General features: G+C 39.0%; 1 protein-coding gene across 1 annotated transcript in view; it reads right to left on the reverse strand.

The window, feature by feature from the left end:
• SPTBN5 (spectrin beta, non-erythrocytic 5) overlaps nucleotides 1–13,209 on the reverse strand; it is a 100,344-nt gene extending 87,135 nt beyond the window's left edge. Inside the window, 8 exon segments of the mRNA XM_026061676.1 lie at nucleotides 582–814; nucleotides 1,823–1,961; nucleotides 2,904–3,535; nucleotides 6,631–6,859; nucleotides 7,715–7,872; nucleotides 8,735–8,854; nucleotides 10,285–10,452; nucleotides 13,099–13,209. Coding sequence (XP_025917461.1) covers nucleotides 582–814; nucleotides 1,823–1,961; nucleotides 2,904–3,535; nucleotides 6,631–6,859; nucleotides 7,715–7,872; nucleotides 8,735–8,854; nucleotides 10,285–10,452; nucleotides 13,099–13,209 — 1,790 coding nt within the window.
• Nucleotides 13,210–13,811: the final 602 nt, after the last annotated feature.

Here is a 13,811-nt window from a genome sequence, read left to right on the forward strand (position 1 = left end):
AAGAAACAGTATATCACAGCCAGAATTGAGATCCCATGGGGACAATGGTACAGAATTTCTTAATCAAAGAGCTTCAGAATTTAGAAAATCCAAATTTTGAATGCCTGTAACTCTTTGTCATAGCTTAATTTATCCATACAAGAAAACCAGCAAACCAAAATTAAATTTCCCACTTCTGCTAGGAAGTCAACCATATGCTATGCAGACTACACATTCAGCAAGTCAGAATAAATGCTGAAAATGAAAACAAGGCAACCAAAATTAAATTTCCCATTTCCTCTTAAGGCAATGAAAATTACATTTCCTGCTTCCTCTAGGAGATGTGAAGTCAACCAACATGCTATCCAGACTACATATTTGGCAAGTCAAAATACATGCTGAGAATGAAACTATTCTTCAGCTACGAGCGCTAGTGAACCCTTCCAGTCAGCTGTAATAAAGACACTCAATTTGCTTGTGTAGTGCCTTTCTAAATGGGGAAAGGAGAAATTCTAAATGCTAGGACCTTTGTGTCCTCTGATTTAAAAGGCATTGCTCCATCATCCTAATCAGCAAGAAAAGAGCCATAAGCACAGCCCTACCGTGTCTTGCTCAGAGCTACAAGGTTCTGATACAGCTGACGAAGCATCTGAACTTTCGCATAAAGCACTTCTGGTTTGACTGTGCTGTCCTTGCTGATTTCTGCTGTCCTTTGGGTGATATATGCCAATCTATCATCATAGGAAGAGATCTGCGAGTCAACCAGGTCATGCTTCTGCAGCAAATCTACTACTTCCAAGAGCTGCTTCCCACAGTCCTGGGAATTCACTAGTGCCTGCAAAGTGAGAAAGAAATGGTGTTGGCAGAAGGTGTCACCTAAGGGCCCAGTACAAAGAAATCACATAAAAGGTTCCTGTTGACTTTGATAGCTTTTAAATGTAAAAGACTGGTTTCAACTATGTAAAGACTGTATCTGCCTAATTAGAGGAATCATACTTTTCTTTCAGTTTCACAAGATAGTGCCAACAATCTTGAGTTTCTATCTACTACACTGGAAGCAATGATCTCTTCAAACAAGCCTCTTTTTTCACATCTAAGTTATTCTATTGATTAAGCACTCAAAGTCTCAGCATTCTTGGGTCCAAGGAATAGGCCTTTCCTATACATCCGATCATAATCAGCTAGATTCACAGTCTTTATCTGGAGAATTCTATGACATCCCATTTCGTGATATGCTTTGACTACACATTTTTTCTTTGATGAACTTACTTGTCTTTGCTATCTAAATAATAAAATAATAAATAACAAAATTAGTATTTTATTTGGGCCTGACAAAGATACTGCATGCTTGAGAGTTTGTTCTCTTTCTAATTGTATCAATTATTCTAATGTAGGATATTATCTTTACTTATAAATCTTTCTTCTCTCATATCAGGCTATCATGGTTCCAACAGCATTACCATTAGTTGCTCTTGGCTGACAAAACACTAGGACAGACAGATTCATATCTTATAGGTATCACTTATCCTTAATTTAATCTTTATTTTACTACATATTATGAACTTACAGTGCACTCCTAGTAATACCATATCGGGTTCTGGTTACAGAGCGCCCTGTAATGAAGCCTGTTTTTTCTAATGTAGGTACCTGGAATGATGAACTGAAATGTACTGTTAGGCACTGAAGTAAAAAATCGTGATTTTTTTCTAAAGCTGATAGACTCATCTGTTCACACCAGGCAGCGAGCACTCTAGATCATACTAGTCCCTGAAATATGGGTGCTTTTTTAGTGATGCACATTGATAACAGTGTGAGCTGTGTGCTGGCAGAGAGGGCTTGGTACCTGCAACTCTTTCAGCTCCTCCGTAATGGCATCARTATCCCTCAGGAGGCCCAGAATTTCCTGCATTGCACCCAGAGAGTGTTGTCGTCTCTGCAGCTGATCCAGAAGATCCTGCCACTGTTTTGAAATGCTGTCTTGCCTGTGTGGGAAGAGAGAGAAAGGACCCACTTGTAACAAAGACTTCATGCTTTGGGCAGCATGGGAAAAGAGTCCCAGTGCTCACTGTTTTAGAGGAGCTAAATGAACACATACAACTCTTGCCAGTGGGGCAGGAGGATAGGCCAGGATCACAGGATAGGTCACAGCAATGCTGTTATTTAATTAGTGTGGAGATAGGGAGGAATTTTGACTAGCATATCAATTGTCAATGAATTTTTATTTTAGAGATAGTTTTCTATGGATCCTCACACTTGACATCTTGTATTGCTTTTGTCTGATACAGTGGAGAGGCTTGGAAAAAAGATGGGGTCTTCAAATCACAACCTGACCTCGTAAAGGAAATTGGGTTACTCTTTTATAATTATTTCTCTCAGTTTTCCCACATGCTTCTGAATTTGTCTGAACTTAGAAAAGCATTGAAATACCACAATAAAAATTATTCATGTGGCTTTTTTAGCCAGTCCCAAATAAGAATATACTGATAATCACAGAAGTCACAATTTTTCAAGATTTGCTCCAAACAGGTGACACTGGAAGACTTTGTGCCTGAACTGATCTGCACTTCCCAAACTATTGACTGGAAAGGAAATGTGTTGATTTGGAAAAAAATGTATCCATCTAAGCATTTTTCATGGAGAATAGGATTTTTGGCAGAGCACATATTTTCATACAAACATGAAAATATCTCAAAACTATTTTTCACCGGAAATCAGCCTGAGTTTTGGATCATTCAAGAAAAAAATAAAATTTTAAAGAAAATGAAACATTTATATGCTGAAACTGTTCAGTAGAAGAAATTCTGGCCAGTTCTACTCATGAGGGCAGAGGTAAATAGCTACGATTCTACTTCTTCCTCCACTCCACTGAATATCAGGACTAACTTTAACCTCCACCACTACACAGTACCACGACTGTCACTCACTTCTTCTTGATTTGGTCCTTGCCATGATAGTTCTCCTGGCTGATGACTGCTGCCATTTCAGCCAAATTTGTGAAGCGTTCCCTCCTGGGGAATACATCTGCCGCAATGGCTTCCAGCTTCTTACTGGCAGCCTCCATCCTGTCTGCGCTCTCCAGCCAGAAGTCCTGATTCCCAATCACTTTCTTCATGTCATCCAAGTAGGATTCACGCAGGGCTGCCTTCTTCAGGAACCTCTGAACTAGCTGCTCCAGCCTCTCTAGCCTCAACATCTCCTTCTGTAGTGCTTTTCCCCGGTTGTGCTCTGCCTTTTCCAGGATAATCCAGTGCTTTTCCACATCCTGCAGTGTCTTCCCTTCAGGGGGTAGGTATGGCCATTGATTGTTGGCTCTCTGCTTGGTCCTGATGTTGAAGAGATGAGCTTCAATCATACCTTTCTCTTGGTATTTGGGGGGCTTCTCTGCAGTGCGGAAGGTCTTGAAGTTGGCCATGAGCAGCCACATTTCCTGAAGAGTGTTGGGAAAATGACGATCATCCAGTTCCATCACCTTCTGTTTCATCCATTTCAGAAGATCAGAGACCATCTGCTCATACTGAAGCTTCAAGTCATCTATCTCCTTCAGGAAGGACATGATCTGTAATGGGAATATGGAGTTACAAGCCACATAATAAGCAGAATGGAATAAAGTGGGTGAACAGAATGTAACATCCTCATAAACCAAGTTTAGGATCCCAATGACCTGCAATATATGTCAGGAAAGTTGTATTTAACAAGCGGGTTGACACAGTCATCACATTTTTTTTTAATCAGTGTGATGATGGCTGTCACATTTGAGGCTAGGTGAAATCCTAGAATGATATTCCATAAAACACAGTAAAATAAATGTTATTTAATGTCTCATTTCATTTTTATTTAAGAAAGGTTAATTTTGGAATTAAACAGGGGGAAATACTGGCAGCATGTGTGTGGAGACTGTCAACAGTTCCTGTGTGGGCTGACCAGAAAGCAAGAATCCCAAACTGAGGATTCAGAATCTATGTTTCATAGTGCAGAAAAACTAAGATTTTTTTCCATTCTCTTTCATGAAAAGAAAAGAAAAGGAAACAGTCCCATCCTGTCTGCTAATATGCAATTACCCTCTTTTAGCTTCACTGCCTTAAGCTGCAGGAGAGCATCTGACAAGTTCCTCCTTCGCCTGAGTCACATCCTGGCTCTCTCACAACCCTACTGCAGACTGTTGTCAAGCAGCCCCTTCTCAATCTCTTCTGTTGGAGCTGTTTCATTTTATGTAAATTATGAGAGAAAGAGAATGCATCATAAACAAACAGGGGTTTGGTAAGGATGTTAACTGTGACTCAATACTGATTTTCCAAGTCCAGGACATTTATCTGTTTCATTTGTGGTCAGACCTGCATTTATGTGAACTTCAAGTAAATACTGTTCCTGGAGCAAATATTTAGAATGAAATTTATAATGAAATAAAAAGTGTTAGAATGAAACCATCCCTTCTCTCCATTTTACATATTTTTCCATCTTTGTCTTTTTATATTTTTTCTCACCCTAACTCAGTGGCCCTCATTCTGAATCACTCTCCTGCAGACATCAGAGTTAATGCTGAACAACATTGTCTGCCTCTAGCACTCCTCAGAGCCTGTCTGCTCCAGGCAGGCAGATTAGTAGTGGAGATGGCATGCTGAGCAAAGACCCAGGCCCTGCAAGCTGTATTCTGCTTTTATCTATCAGAAAGTGCACTTGGCAATGAGTAAATGTCACCGTGCTGAAAGGGGAGTAAAACAGCACCACCCTTTAGTGTAGGAAAAGCAGCCCATGGCATCAGAGCTCCCTTCTGTATTTTCTGCCATCATACCCAGTTCTCGCTGAAAGATCCTAGTAAGTGCACGGCCACTTTGTGTGGCTGGGGGAAGGGAGATTTACCTCCCTGGACCTGTTCTCTCTGCCGTCCTGGTCACCCACTTACCCTCAACACAAACGCTTCCTTGACACATTCAGGCTTCACTCCCCAATCCTATTAGTAAGTTCAGAGTTGCCTATCTGAGGGCACTAAGGACATGAAGAGATTAACATCTGTCTCATTCTCCTTCTGTATGTTTGTGAGTGCAAGAAATGCAAGAGGAGAGGAGAGCAATGTTAGGGACAGGGTAAAAATGTCAAAGAAGACAAACCAAGAAAAAGAAGCAGGTAAGTGGAGATAGAGAGAGAGAGAGAGAGAAGAAAGAATAAATATGCCTATACAAAGAGGAAAAATCTGTGGAGTGCAACAACAACAACAAAAAAGGTGTGAGAAATATTCTTTCCATTTTTGACCAACATACAAAGATGTACTCTATCTGATCCTTAGAGTTCCCCTAATACATGTCTGGTGACTCTAGAAAAGCTTAATATAATGCAGGGGGTTCTAAAATGTGTTCCTCTGTTCTGAAATCAGTTCCTGAGATATTTCTAAGATATTCTATTTCAGGTATAAGGAATAACCCTCAAACTCTCAGAAGAAATTCTGCTAGTGCCCCCTGAGCGATGAAGAATGAAATTCAGGCAAAATGGAAAAGAAAATCTTTCTTCTGAGAGAACTGAAATAATGTCTCCAGGTTAAAACTCAGAGCCTTGGGTGGACTCCAGTCAAAACCTACTGTCCACTCTCCTCATTTATGCCCAATCTTTGTTTAACTAAACTCCAGTTCCTGCTCTCATCTAACACTTCTCTTCAGAGAACATCACTGCTACCAATATATGACCCAGGATCATCTTGTTCTTGTCCCAAACTRCTTAGCTGAGCAAACCCTGCTTTGAAGAAGCTTTTCACCTTGTCACCACCAGGGAAGTCCTGGTTTTGATTTTTATGCCTCCTACTCAGCAAGGTATTCCCACCCCCCACAACAGCACAGCCTGTTCTTCGAATGCAGACAATCATGCAGCCCCCATCCTGGGCATGCAGATTTTTTGTGGGCTGTTTGTCTTGTATTTTTGACAAAAACAGAATGGATTATTTTGAAGGTAGAAAAGAAATTGTCTCTAAGGGAAGTAGTCCTCAGTGGAACAACCACAATATTTTGGTTAGAACTACTCAAAATTCTTTCAGTTTTTCATTAAAAGGATGTAAGTAATTTTAATACAAATCATAATCATGTGAATCATATGAAAACTGAATAAAATTAATTAACGAATCTTTTTTCTCTTTCATTTGGTTTTCTAGGAGTTTTCCCCCTTCTTTTACACTCTTCCACTTTTCATGCTCTTGTTTGCATTTTATACCTGATTACGGAGTTAGAAAGAAAGGATGAGGATTTTTACAGGAAATAAAAATTCAGAGTAGTCTCATAGAATAAGAGATAATCTTTCCTGTTAAATCAGAAAATTGTTGACTAGCTCTGCTTTTACCTAGCTGTAATCCTCCCAAGATTGATGAGATCTGTATGCTTCAAGCTGCCTTGAAGCACATCAGCTCTCAGAGAAACTGTGAGGTCAAAAAGGGATCCATTTCCAGTGAGATAAATGCAAACTTTTAGAGATCAGAGAGTCTGCAGATRCTTCTCAAGATTCAAGTGACAATAAAAAATCTCTGAAATGACTGCCATTTAATTCAGGTCAAATGATCTTGAAGCTGAGCTTGCACTAATAAACATCTCCAAAACAAATTTAACTTTATGCAAGTGAAAAGCATAAACAGAGATAGAAATAAGAGGTAACTTTTAAAGATAGCGATGCCCTTACTTTGGCAAGTCGCTTTTGGATTGTCTGGCCTTGTTTCAGTCTGGAAAAGTAGTGGTAATAGAGTGACACATAGGTCATGATGGATCTCTCATCTGGGTGGGGTACTGCCACGTCCTCAGCATCCAGCAGTTTACTGATTCCTAGCTCTTTCTCTGCAACATTGAAGGCGTTGTTCAGGTTCTTGATGGGCTGGTCCTGCCGCAGGGAGCTGTAGTGGATAAGATCAGGCCTGGACAAGGAGAAGAATAGGGGGTGGAGGGGAAAAGAGATTTATATTAAGTTCTTTGAGATGATAAAACATAAACTGTTTATTAGAATAGAATAAGAAATGCAACACAAACTCTGAAATTACTCTGTCTGAGCTTCATCTGAGAGCATCAAACCTCACTTACACTGGAGGAAGAAAAACCCCCTTATGAAGTTGAAGTACCACCACTCCCCAGCAGGTCTCTGCACTTTGTCTCCACTGGCTTATGAAAACCAAAGCATATTAGTGAAGCGATTCTGAGAAGGCAGCTCACTCCCAGCTGGAGAAGCTACAGGCTCCCCCCATCCTGCCAGAAGATGGAGCAGAATTGTTAGTGGGAAAAGAATTGTTCAAGGCTCTCACAGGTGGCTTTTCTCTCCTGCCTTGGGCTGTTTTCCCCACATGTTTTCTGAGGGGCAGAGAAGGGAGGAAAAAAAGACACTGAGAGGTTGTTTACTCTGTTAAAATTGAATCGAAAAGTGTGAATGCTCACGAAGCTCCTACAATAAGACCCATCTCTGAAAAAATCAATAACTTTTGTAAAAGTGCAACTGGAACATGATCAGGGAGGCTAAGACCAAATAAGAACTTGGCAGCATTGTTTAGATGTGTGATATTCCCTTGGAAATTCCATTTTACTTCCAACAAAAGGAACTGCCAAGCAGGAAGCCTTTGGTCCTTCTTCAGAGAGTTTTCAGTGAGAAAGAGCAAAGAGACAATTTTACAATATCTTGACAAATACAGGTAACTTGGACCATGGAACAACTTGTGCCAGACCTGGAGACAGCAATGAGCAACTGCTCCTGAAATGATCTGAACTGATCCATCAGCTCTTACCTGTGAGCATGAATGATTGCATTGAAGGCCAGCCCATCACTCCAGCTTTTGGAGAAGTCCTTCACATTCACATTGGAATAGCTGGCAGTTTTATGCTGACACCAGATTAGTAAGGCTTCATTGGCAAATAGAAAATCAGCTCTGCCTCCAAATTCTTCCTGTGAAGAAGGCAAAGAAGAGAAAAATCAGGGCAGACAGCATATGTAAGTAGCATCAGTGAGTTTACGCTTATGTTCCCCAAAAAACTCTCTTTGTTTTACTTTTGTTCTGCTTCCAAATCCCCTCTAGCAGTCATAACAGCCTTATCATACTTATTGGCCAGATCTACCATGAAGGTAGAATGATTTAACATGAATGTAGAAGGTTTCTGTGAAAGTTAATTGAATGAACTCCTAAATTATAATTTGAAATGAAGGTGTTAAAAAGTTTCTAAACTTTTATTTTTTGCAAGATTTGTAGAAACCAAGTGAAAAGCAGGAGAGACATAAAGCTCAGCTCAGTTTGTTTCCTTAGCTGCAGTCTAGAACTCAGAAACAAAATATAATATATTGATATCTAACGTTAGAAATTACTAACTTTGATTTTGCAGTATCTTCACAGGATCTTACCTCTCAGGTACTTAGAGTACACGTTAAATAAGGGTTATAAAATTAACTTTTCTTAAAAATGAAAAACTTTTCTTTGGCAAAAGAACAAATGGTCAGCACATAGTTCAAATATGGAGAGAGTTTTCCTCAAAAAAAAAATTCTTTCTAGAGTCAAAGCCAGTAGAAAGTTAGCGGACGGGAGTAAGGAACATGAATATTCTGTATATCTACAAGCTATTGTTTTCTCTGTCTTTGAGAAACTCTAAAATGGATTCAATTCCTTTTAGAAATTCCTGGCTAATTAAAGTCWAAAGAGTTAGATAGTTGCATGCAGTTGCTAGGAAACATGCAAATCACTGGGTAACATTACAAGATCTACATGATCAAAATGGTCAAGAAACATCATCAGAATGGTCCTTTCTTGCTGTTTTACCTTATCAAGTTTGATAGATGAAATCTGAAATCGGAGTATAATGATCCAGATAAGTCCCAGGATTAAGGTTTTGTCACCATCTACAATATTCTCAGGCCCAATCACTTTTACTTGTACCTGCTAATAAACCAACATCTGTTCAGCATCAAACAATTCACATCCAGTTCTCTGAAGGAAACATCTGTGTAGCAAACTGTGTGTGAAGAGAATGTTTAGGCTATTTTCTTAAGGAAACAGGTTTTATGTGATCTCTTCATTTGTCCATAGACTTGTCAGCTCCCATGTTCACTCCCCTCAAGCTGCCACGTGCACCAAAGCTGAGTCTCAGCAAAAGCCTGGCAAAGGGATGGCAGTCTCACAGACAAAGTTCCTACAAGGGTTTTGAAAACTGGTGGTTAAGGAAAGAAGAGAACCATGATTTGGTGCCCCGTTCCTGCAAGGGAATGGCTGCAGGGCAAGCTCAGAGACCCTCTGTCTGTCTGACCTCCCTCCAGCTAGTCAGCACATAGCTCGTGGCTCACCAAACAGCACAAGCTCCCTACAAAACAAGCCACGGCTTCCTCTGCTATTGCTCAAGCAGCAGGCAGGGCTGCAGTTCATGCCAGCAAGGTGGTATCTCTTCAGATAGTCTGTGAACACCCTGTTGACTCCCGCTGTCTGCATGTTCACCTTCATGGAGTTGAGACTCATGTGACAAAGTTCTTTAAGTTAATTCAGAAATTGTAGACAGGTTTCCAGGAATTACCTAGACTTTAGAGAACATTTATCCTACTGCAGTCATGCAGGGACCATTTTAAGAAGCTGTCCAAATATGAAGGATTAGTGACCCTCTTTGCCATGGGAATCAAGAATATTTATGACAGTTTGTCTTATCTCTCTTACAGCCTACAACTGTCCTTCACATATCTGGGAAAGGGGCTGGGACTTTTGGGAWAATTTTGCTTCTATTTCTCAAACTCCAATGAATAAGAAACAAAACCAAGTGTGAGATAATTATATGAATAAAACAAAAAGTTTAGCTAGCAGAGTAACCTTCTCCCTATTCCCTGGATGTATTTCCTATGCCTTTTTCTCCCGCAGCCCTGGTCTCCCTCTTACCAGTCACATATTCTTATTCCTCAGTCCATTTTATTCTCTTCTTGCAGTTTTCCTCTATCCAAGATTAAAATTGGTCAACAATTTTCACATGACTAAAACTTCCATCAGAAAATGTGAATTTGAGGAAATAATTCTTTTCTATTGTGAAAGTGCAGATTTTGAGTGCTATTGTCTCAAATTTCTTATGGGAAATAGTATTTCAAATCAGCATTTCAAAATGCAATATCTTTTCATTTAGGTGTGACTTTTTTTGCTGGACATCAGATGCTTATAAGTCATGTTAGTCAAATAACAAAAAAGTCAAATCTAAAAACTTAAAAAAACCCCCAAACCCTGCCCTGTATACAAAGAACATCTTATTGTGTGTCAGAGGGGAAAGTCATGATGAGCATAATACTATAATTATTTAGTGACATTTCTAAACTTTTGTCATCTGTGATATCAATACTTACCTTAGATTTCAGGAATGTAATGGCTTTGCTGTTGTTCTCCAGAAAATGCACCCTCATCTTTCCCCTGTTTGGTCTGGGCAAAGATTCTCCAGAGAGCAGCTCCAGGAGTTGCATGAGATAAATGCCATCCTTCAGCTCTGTATAAATATCTTCTATCACAACCTTTACCTGCAAAGATCAGTCACGCAGTACTAAAGCCAGTTCAGCCTCTGTGCCTGAACAGTTGGCCCACAGAGTCCTCTACTTTAAGTGATAAGCAAACAACACCTTGTTGCTGGTTTCAGTGAATTTACTGTAGGTCAGTGCATAAGTGTGAAGAGTAAGTGGATTATCTGATGAATCTTAATTCACTAAAAATGGATATGTAGAAAGACTGTCATTATTTATGACTGTGGACTGAAGTCAAATAAATGACCAAACCAATAAAGAACAAAAACAGGATAAGTAGGCAGTAAATACTTTGAAAAATATCAAAACATTTCAACATTTTCAAAATCAAACATTTTTGGAAGTGCTGACTTTTTTTTTCAATTCAAATAAATGTTTTCAACTTTTTATTTTTGAGCAATGCTTTTCATTTAAAAATTGCATTGATAATCCCATAGTGAAGTGAAACAAAACAAAGGAAATGAGAAGACATATTTACAGGTTTGCTGGGTTCAATGGCTCCTTTTTTCAGTCCATAGTCTTAACAAAGTCTGTTACATCCTGGTTAGATGCCATCCAAAGTCTCCATATTTTTAGCCAGTCTCACACTAAACTCAGTCACTATGTGAAAGATTAAGATTTTCTACAAAAACTATTTCATTGCTGCCAGTAGTGAGATCACTGAATGCTTATGTGATACAACATGACATAGTGTGTACTCTGATCTAGCAAGAGCTTGCCTTAGGCGTTTCCTTTTGGCTTTATGCCACTAGCCATCAAGAAGTGACACTAAGACCATATCACACACCCAATAATAACTTACTGTGATTCTGAAATCACAGTAAATAAGCTTTTTGTCTCCAGAAAAAAAATAAAAAAATTCTGAAGTGAAGTAGTAGCTTTTTTAATTCAGAGCATAGTTACATGCAAGGAAAAAAAGGACGAGTAACATGGAGACTTATCTTTTAATTCCTGACCAGATCTTCCAGAGAATCAAGAAATCACTGAAAGCGTAAAAGCAGCTCAGAGAGACTTTAAGTCTGTAYCTTGTGTAGAACAAGAACTGACAACATTCTCTGACTTCTTATCCCTGTGAAAGAACTCCCTATTTAGTTGCTATCTTTATTTATTCTTCCACTTTCTTTTGTACATTAAATAGGCCTAAAATTCTGCCTATGGTATCTTACCATTAAAAAGCTAAACTTGCTATGTTCTGTGAAACTCTTACYCATGAAGAATAGTTTCATTTTAACTTATTTGTAAAGAGACTACTTTCATATATCTGCTCTAATCCCCAGCCGCTGATATATTTTTAATAGCTTTGTTGTATCAGTCTTTGAATTAAGATACCAATCACAGATTACTTAACAAATTAAATCCAATAGCATCCTTATTGCTAGACTACAAATAGCCAGCAGTACAACTGAAAACACTGTAGTGTCCTGTAGTATGATCCTGTCAAGTTAAAGTGTGCTTTCAAAAGCTGAAATTACATTTCTAAGAAGACTTTGATAAGCTCTCAATCTCTGCACCATTTCTTACCATATACGGCTTGCAAAGCTCTCCCTCTCTCTTATTCTTTTTTTTCTACACTTATGATATACAAGCAAGTACTGTCAAGGGAGTTAAGACTGACATTTTAATCTTTGAACTCGAAGGTGTTTTAAAAATGTTAAAGTATATATATTTATCTGTGGCTACACAGAGATAAGTTCTTACATCATAAAAGCCTGACTTTCTGCAGGTAACAAAAACAGATTGTGTTTTGCAGTTCTTCTCTTATATTAAGAAAAATTAATTTAAAATTTTGCTGTGCTCTGAAGCTACCTGTGCACCAATCACTGAGTTGCAACATTACACTGAAAAAAAATGCATCTAATACTGAAACATCCGTCATGGTGATGAAGTAGAAAAGAAACAAGAGGCCTGGTCCTACTTGGTCCATTGTCATTAATATCAACCACAGACTCTAGAAAAGGCAATTGTTCTTGRGTAAATTCCTGCTGTGATACATCATTTGTGCCTGAAATTAGTTTATGTGAAGTATACCTGGTGACGTTTGGAATATGTTGGAGTTACCTTGCATGCACAAATCAACTGTGCAGTAGTTCTGATGCTTTCTGGAAATCTCAGATTTACTGAAAACGAACTGCTCTGTATTTGCACAGTAATATGTCTGAAACTGCTAGACCTAAAGCAGCTTTTTCAGAGCCACAGAGCAGCAACGCAACCTGGACTRATCTGCATCCAGAAATCGCAGGCAAAGTAGAAAATCTTTAAATTTTGGCTGGGCAATTAAAAATTGGACATTGTTTTGGGAAACCCAGACACTTGCAAATACTTCACTTATTATAAGAAGAACAAATAAAGATCTTACTCTGGGAAGATCTACAGGATACAATGGACATCACAAAAGTGACATGGTTATAGGAAGATAGTCTACAAAAGTGAACTACTGTTTCAGGGAAGATAGGTAACATGGGGAATGGAGATAGATGTGAGATAAAAGATACAGGCTGGAATACTATGGTTAGTCAAAGTGTTTCTTGCTTGCAGACATATCTAATGATGACACTTAGGAAAGGTGTGAAAAAATAACATAGAAAATAATAGAGTGGGTGAAATAAAAAAAACAGGAAAAAGCCCCAAAGCGGAGGAACTACCTACATTGTTCCTGAAGTAGACATTGTTCATCCAGTTGGTGAAGGTTTTCTTTTGCATGGACATATGCTGCTCCTGCAGCTTTTTAATGTGATCTTTTTCATATTCTGTATCCATGGTCACCTACGAAGTCAGAAACTCCAGTGAGGTGTTCAGCGCTGAAGGGATCTGCCCAGCCAGCTACAAACAACAATGATGTACCCAGTCTATCCAGGGAACCCAGCCACAGCAGGTACAAGATTCAATACCACACCCAGTATAATACCTTAATTTCCTTTTGCTTGTACTTTGCTCTTTCTTTTCATTCCAGTTTATTTTCACTTACTTGAGTCCTCCCTTTTAAAATACTTGTCTAGTTTCAGAATGAAAATGAGACCTGTATCTATGCAGCTTTACTTTCTTTCTTTCAGTGTCTCCCCAGTCACTTGATCCCATCATGCACACCATGATCTGAAAGCCATCAGTAAGTTCCTTCAATGTGCTGAAAGCACATGGCTGGGAACTGATCTTTGACGTTCTAAGAAAAAGAGGGATCTGCAAGTCACCTTCTAATGCACTTCCTGAAAATGTATTTGAATGTGTTATGCTCACTGAGGACTGGTTGAGATGCTGCGGTTGGCTTTCAGACCATAGTATGTCCAACAGAAGTCAAGCAGCTGTTTAGAAAGGAAACAGAACCATCTTGGTTTGTTCCTCCCATGAGCTCAGTTTTTTCACAT

The sequence above is a fragment of the Apteryx rowi genome, unplaced genomic scaffold (assembly GCF_003343035.1).
Source record: "Apteryx rowi isolate R43461 unplaced genomic scaffold, aptRow1 scaffold_183, whole genome shotgun sequence".
Lineage (NCBI taxonomy): Eukaryota > Metazoa > Chordata > Aves > Apterygiformes > Apterygidae > Apteryx > Apteryx rowi.